The 7,242-nt window shown below is 41.7% G+C and overlaps 1 protein-coding gene across 1 annotated transcript; it reads left to right on the top strand.

The window, feature by feature from the left end:
• The first annotated feature begins 333 nt into the window (after positions 1-333).
• Positions 334-2,558, top strand: SODALDRAFT_335250 (hypothetical protein). Its single transcript, XM_028612404.1, has 3 exons — positions 334-544; positions 612-887; positions 949-2,558. Exons 1-3 carry the CDS (start codon positions 512-514, stop codon positions 2,365-2,367), a joined length of 1,728 nt encoding a protein of 575 aa, XP_028464839.1. The 5' UTR covers positions 334-511; the 3' UTR covers positions 2,368-2,558.
• The last annotated feature ends 4,684 nt before the right edge of the window (positions 2,559-7,242 follow it).

Here is a 7,242-nt window from a genome sequence, read left to right as displayed (position 1 = left end):
GCCGCAATATATTATGCTTGGCGGGCCCTACCGTTTTACTAGCAAAATAGTATTCCTTACTGGCATTTTAGATAGGCCCCGTGAAAATTACCCACTTCCCCACACAGGCTAAATCGATCGTAAATTACGTTTTTCGATAACCGTCCACCTCCCACAGCCTTCATTACGATAAGGATTTTCTACTTGATATTGATGGTTGACTACCTTGTAAAATTCCCTCATTTCATTGGTTGTTTTAAAATAAGGTAGGGTCAGTGGAGTGCCAAGTCCTTAGTGCCATTCCCGAAGTTGTTGAGTCTTTAGGGTACACACAATTATTTTAATCAGTCAACGATTCAACCCTTTAATTTTGACACATTTCGACCGTGACTGTTACGCTGTATCTGACAGATACTGCTTTCCACGAAACGGCCGTCTGGCATCGCCTTCATTGAACTCGTCCCGCAGGTTGGTCCTCTAATCATTCGTTCAACCATAATCACACGGCTGGCATGGCCAGTCACCTGCTGCAATGCCCCTCAACACCCGGCAAGGTCCAGTCCAGGTACGCCTCCTTGGCTCGAAAAGTGCATATCAAACGCAAAAGCTGATGTAACTGTGGTGATGCAAAGCCCATTGATGTGATCGAGCTTTGTCATCGGATTGAACTACAGAAATACGAACTAATCGTGCAAGAGGAAGAAGCTCGAAGGCTAAGAGTCCAAGTCCTTCTGCTGCAGCACGATGTCGAAGCTCTAAGCCGACATCTTCAACAGAAAGATGCGCACATTCGACAGTTGTGCTGCCAAAATCAGCAGTTGAACGCAACCCTGCAGTCAGCCAATGACGCCTCCACAAAACCACAGAGAGAGCTCGGAATACAGCTGAGAGAAAATGAACGTCTTAAGGTTGTCTCATTAGCCCGATTTCGCAGTTTATTGTCAACATAATGGTTAATGATATTGCCAGGCCGAGCTTGGGTCCCTAAAAGGGTTGACACGAGAGTCCGTAAAAGTCCAGGAGCAGCTTGCACTCTCACGGGAAGTCAACGCGATGAAGCTCGAGAAGTATCACCTCCTGTCTCAGTTAGCCGATCAGCAGGACATTGCGTCGGATAAAGCATCACTAGAGCGTCGGTTAAAGTCAACGGAGGCAGCACTGGAAGAAGAGCAACGACTGCTGAGGCGACGCATTTTGAAAGATCAACGGGGTGATAAGATTATAGAAGAGCGGCTAAGGCAGCAGCCAGCGCAATTCGAAAGAGACGTGGCGGCAGGAGATTTGGAAAAGGAAAGATCGCGGGACTCTGTGGGTTTGACACAAGAAGAGCTTGAATCCGAAGAACTTTCCATTGCAGACGGATTACAACGGAGTATTCAAACACCTGCGACACAACTGGCGTTGGGAAAGCCTGAAGAGAATCGCGTCCACGAAAAGACAAAGGGTTCTATGCCACGGGTCGAAGCAAACGAGGGCATGCTGAAGCAAGGGCTGGGTGCTGTGGTGTCAAAGCTCCAAGCTACAGATGTTGGGCTCAAAGGCTATCAGACCGCACGGGCGGGCTCCACATCGCAGGCATCTCGAGCAACTCTGGGCTCGACACTTAGGAGGGTTGGCATGGCCTCCCAAGCAGCCAGTGGACGACATCCTGACCAGGTTACCGACAAACTGGTCGAAGTTCCTGAGGAAGCGGGCCTGAAAGGTCGGAGGCATTTTAAGAAGCCTCGGAACGATCACAGTTTGATAGGCGAGAAATCGAATTTCTCTGTGACCCCTTTCTTGGTCCGTACGAAGACGTTTGACGTGGACGCCATGTTGGCAGACGAAGGCCATAAGCAAATTGGAGTTGATGAGCTGTGCACTTGGGATGCCCGAATCTCCGAGTCTGGCGATCAACCTCAGAGTATCAATCAGCGGTCTGATAATGCGAACAGCTGCACCAACAATACGCGCCAGAAGACAGGAAGACCACGAGGCAGGCCCAGAAAGGTCCTCACTGAGGCACCCCCTCACACGCAACATACCTCCTCGACGGGAAACACGACGACATGTAATCGCGACACAGCACTGCTGTCTCATGCAGCTCCGGGAACGGCGTCTGAAGCTCTGGAATCCAGCGAATCATCGATTCTGCCCAGGGCAACCAGACCGGAATCAAGAAAGAAACGTAAACTGGCTGGTGGTACTTCTAAGACAATTTTCGACGACCCTGATGAGGATCTTCACGTCTTGGACATGAAGCTTCTGCGGCCCGCCATGGTTCAAGTCGGGCCAGCCAACCCATTGGGTAAGGCCACCTCGGATGTGCAACGTAGTTCCTTCTCCAGAGGCAGCTTTTCACCACTCAAGAAGGATCACAGAGGTGCCCATGCTAGCTTTCTTCCTTGATTAAATCTGAAATGGCCATAGTCATATACGTGAACGAGTATGTTTGTGCATATATACTTGGGCATTCAGGCACCGGAACCTGTCAGATACAGCGTAACCGTAATAGTGAAACCGGGTTAAAATTAAAGGGTTGAATCGTTGATTAATTAAGCTAATTATGTATAATTGTTAGAATATAAATAGAGGTACGGAATTATATATGTATTTATCTAAGCAAGGTTCGTAGTATTAAATATAGTATAACCGTAAAGAGTAAGTACGATAAGAATAGTTAGATTAGGGTATTCTAAATTAATTATATTATTATTATTAGTATTATTATATAGCCTACTCCGCTATCCTATCTAATTTATAAGAGCCTATATTAAACAGGCCGTAGGATTAACGGTTACGTAACGGATACGGATTTAACTAAAGGATTATAACCTTAGTAATCCGAGTAGACAAGTGCAGAATCTTGACTATAGAAATTATAGTAGCAGGAGTTCCCTAACGGTCGAGGATTTTTAGACAGTTACAGACAAAGATCTACAGATTTACAAGCCTTAATTAAATTAACAGATCAGCTGCCCTATTACTATTCTACGTTATTATTTACGGTTATGCTATATCTGATAATTAAGGGTCTTACTTACTATCAACGATTTATCTCTTTTACCTATTGAACTACCGATTAAGAGCTATCCTAGCCGAGCCGGTATAGCGAATCTTTTACAGCTTAAAGGAGCTAACCGACTATTAAGATCACTATTCTGCAAAATCTCCAAGGTCAATACAATATAAAATTATACTCAAAGCTACTAGACCTTAACCATAGTTTACGTTATTAACGATCGCGTCCTACACGGATTCCAAGGAACCACTTAATTAGTCCTAGATCCCTGATTTAGAAGCTTGTCTAAATCTATTTTACTAGGTTATAAGCTGCAGATTTATATTCCTTACGGTAGATTAGGATAATATCGTTGACGTAGAAGAAAGTAATCAGGACCATATTCTTAAAGACCTAATCGTCTTTGGTTAATTACTTTAAACCGCACTTACCTAGTACGGAAGAAAGCTATTAGTGCTATAGCTTTAAGGAACGCCGTAGGCTATATAACGCCTATCGTAGCCGTTAAATCCCTTTACGTTATTTAGGGATTTATATAGATTACTTTAAAATATCCTCGAGATAATTATCGGCTTTAAGGCCCATAGCTAACTAAAGTAACTACTAACCAGAAGGGTCCTTAATATAGATCTATTTATTAAGCAGGGTGTTAGTGAATACATTAACGGCGTTAAGTTACCGAGTCTTAAGATTAAAGTAAGCTATAATGCCTATCAGGGACCTAAAGGTCCTTCCAGCAAGGGTAGAGGCGTAGGCGTGGGGGATAGCGTAGGTGGTAGACACGCCTAGTGGCCGCGCAAGGCCATGGGTTCGAATCCCACTCCCCTTCATCGTGCGCGATTTCTTTCGCGCGCGACCTACCCGGAGCTCCTGTATATTATAGGGGTCCCCGTATATCGGGGAGATATTTATCAGCTTACGCGCTAATAAGTAGAACCACTATTACGGGTTAACCCCGATATAAGGATCCGGCTATACTCCGGATCTTCCTGACTACGCGCTTAGTTAACAGACCTATATCGCTAAGTTATCGCTACCTTATAGCTAGCCTAGCGCTATAGACTTTTCTCATTTTTCCTTTTTCCCTCCTTAATTCTAGATCATCTATTATTACGACCTTACTTAGTGCCACGACTTATAACTAGTCGTTTATATATCTAGAACTTAGCGATACCTATATGTTACGCTAGCGATAGATCAGGATCCTAACGCTACTACCTAATAACCTATTAGAATTAAATAGGTCGTAGAGTAGATAAACTAACGATTCGAAGAAAATAACTAAGCCCTAAACGTAAGGCTAGGCCCTCTCTATAAATAATATACCGATATTAACTTAAGGCTCGCCCTGATATAAGAATATTACTCGGAAATACGCTAGTTTATAGACCGATAACGCGCGAGAGAAAAAGCTAATAAGCGATAACGCCTATTAGTCGAATAGCTTATAACCCGGCTCCTAGGATCGCCTACTCTGTAGAACCTAACGCCGCTTAACTTAAGTATTCCGGCTCCCTTATAGACCCCGATAATCTTTACGCTAGTAGAATCTACCCTATTACCGGTTTTATCGTTAGTGTTATAGCCGATAATAATAGCGGCCGCCCTAACCTTAATAGCGGTACCCCGTAAGACTATTAATAGCCCTATAAAGTTCTCGGGGAAGCGAGTATACTATAGCGTATAGGCCTACGCGATATAGCAGAAACTTATAATCGATAACGACCGATTCTAGAATAATATATAAGCTTAGTACACGATCTATAATTACTTAGAGCCTAAAGTATAATAAGTCGTATCGGCCTTTTATAAAAGTAATAGACCGGGTAAGCTTATAGACCCTAACGACTTTATAGCGTATCTTAATTATATTTACCTTAACACTATAGAATAATCACGAGCTACCTAAGCCTTACGTATAATTCATTAATAGTCTAATAAGTCGTTTACCGCCTTCCTACCCCGTTTTGAAAGATAGATCGCCCTTATAGGCGGTATTAAATAAAAAACTACTATATAGATCTTATTCCTTAAAGGAGCGATTACCTCGCGACTTAGGGATAAGCTTATCTCCGCCCGTATCCTTATTAACCACTATACTATATAGGTTAACGGCGTATAAGAGATTATCGGGAAACTTAAAGGTTATTAAGTTAAATAGAACTACGATAAATAAGCTTAAGACTATATAACTATAAAGAAGGATACTAATAGCAATACGAAGATAGGCGGAGTAAACCGTATTAGCGATAGGAAGGCGAAGTAAGAGACTGGGATATACTATAACTATAATAAAAAGGGGTATAGTACAGGGAATTATAAAAAGCTAAAGGAAAACTAAGATATAGTCCGGAAGGTTAAAGAGACTCGCGTGAAGGATCGCGACGAGAGCGGAGATAAGTCGACTAGCGAGGATAACTCGGAAAAAGAATAGCTTTAACGTAAAAACGGGTGTTAAAGCCGATAGTCGTAATATAGCGGGAGTAAGAGGCGTTTAAAGTACGTACTAATAGTACCCCGGTCCTTATAGTAGCTAGAATAAATAAACGGCGTATCCTCGCCCTTATTAATACTAGTTATAACTACTATACCGTTATAAGCGAATAGTTTACCTAAAAACTCTAATTACCGGTAATCGATAAGACGAATCGACTACTAAATACCTTCTTAGAAGCTACCGGGACTATTAGTAGCGCGGGGATCGCTATCTATAAGCTTAAGATTAGCGGCTACCCGTAAAGGATATTTGTATATATAGTACCTGGGCTTAATTAAGACGTATTCCTCGGGAAGCCTTAGATAGAATAAAACAACGTAATATACTACGCTAAGGATAAACGGCTTTACGACGGAGTAGCCGGATTAAATATACGATTTTATTATAAAAAGGAACCTACTAGAGTATAAGCTATCCGCGACGCTTATTTAGTTACTAGATCCGTGTTCGCGGGTATTATCCGATAATTATAATGGAAAGGCGAAGAAGTCTTAGTTTAGGGGGTAAGCTTAAGGGATATCGAAAAAGCGCTATATAAGAAGTAATTAATAGACCCGAAGGACTTTATACCTAAAAAGCTACTACGAGAATTTAGCGACTTATTAGTATCCTATAAGGCTAACTAATTACCGTTATACCGATTAGGAGTTAACTATACGGTAAACCTTATACCCGGAAGCGACGGTAAAGAACTATCGCTCCTTTAAAGGCCGCTCTATAATATATCGAGGGAAGAACTCCTAGTATTACGGAAAACACTTATTAACCTAATAGATAAGGGATTTATCCGTGCTAGTAGTTTAGAGGCCGCGGCTCCTATTCTTTTTATAAGGAAGCTAGGCGGAGGGCTTTATTTTTATTATAACTATTAAGCTTTTAAACGCGATTACTAAGCGATACTATTATTTACTCCCTTTAATCGCCGAGATACTATAGAACCTAAGCTAAGCGAAATAGTTTATAAAGCTTAACGTAGTCGCTGCCTTTTATAAGATTAGGATAGCCTTAGGATACGAATATAAAACTATATTCCGAACTCGGTTTAGGCTTTTTAAATACCTTATCTACCCGTTTAATCTAAGTAAAGCCCCCGCGACTTTCTAGCGATATATTAATAAGATATTATAGCGCTTCCTACACGACTTTATTACCGCTTATATTGATAATATTCTAGTCTACTCTAATAGGAGTTAGGCCGATTATAAGGCGAAGGTAAAGTAGGTACTCCGCGCGCTTACGGATATAGGCCTAAACCTAAACCCGTAAAAGTACGAATTTAGCGTGAAGATAGTAAAATACCTAGGACTTATAGTTATTACGGGAAAGGGCGTGTCTTATAACCTAAAGACATTATAAGCTATCCGTGAGTAGGAAGCGCCTATAATAGTTAAGGGCGTGTGAAGCTTCTTAGGGTCTACGAATTATTCCTAGATCTTTATTAAGGACTTTTCGGGGATGTCTGCCCCGTTAATAGTACTTACTAAGAAAGACTACGCCTTTTAATAGGGTCCTAAGGAAGAAACGGCCTTTCGCGAGCTAAAGGCGAGGTTTTAAGAAGGACTAATACTATAATAGTAGGACTTAGTAAATAAGATATTTATCGAAACGGACTACTCAGGGTTTACCCTCGGGGGTAGCCTAATATAAGAAAACGCGGACGGAAATCGCTATATAGTCGTATACTACTCTTAGAAACTTAATAGGGTAGAATATAACTACTTAATCTATAATATGGAACTATTAACGATTATAAGTTATCTAGCGA

Source organism: Sodiomyces alkalinus (genome assembly GCF_003711515.1).
Source record: "Sodiomyces alkalinus F11 unplaced genomic scaffold SODALscaffold_8, whole genome shotgun sequence".
Taxonomy (NCBI): domain Eukaryota; kingdom Fungi; phylum Ascomycota; class Sordariomycetes; order Glomerellales; family Plectosphaerellaceae; genus Sodiomyces; species Sodiomyces alkalinus.
This window is presented reverse-complemented; position numbering and strand designations above follow the sequence as displayed.

Excerpts from the sequence above, each read along its gene's own strand:
- SODALDRAFT_335250 (XM_028612404.1), top strand. The coding sequence starts at position 512 with ATGCCCCTCAACACCCGGCAAGGTCCAGTCCAG. Across the intron at positions 545-611 it reads CCCGGCAAGGTCCAGTCCAG|CCCATTGATGTGATCGAGCT; the intron begins GTACGCCTCCTT and ends GGTGATGCAAAG. Across the intron at positions 888-948 it reads GAGAAAATGAACGTCTTAAG|GCCGAGCTTGGGTCCCTAAA; the intron begins GTTGTCTCATTA and ends TGATATTGCCAG.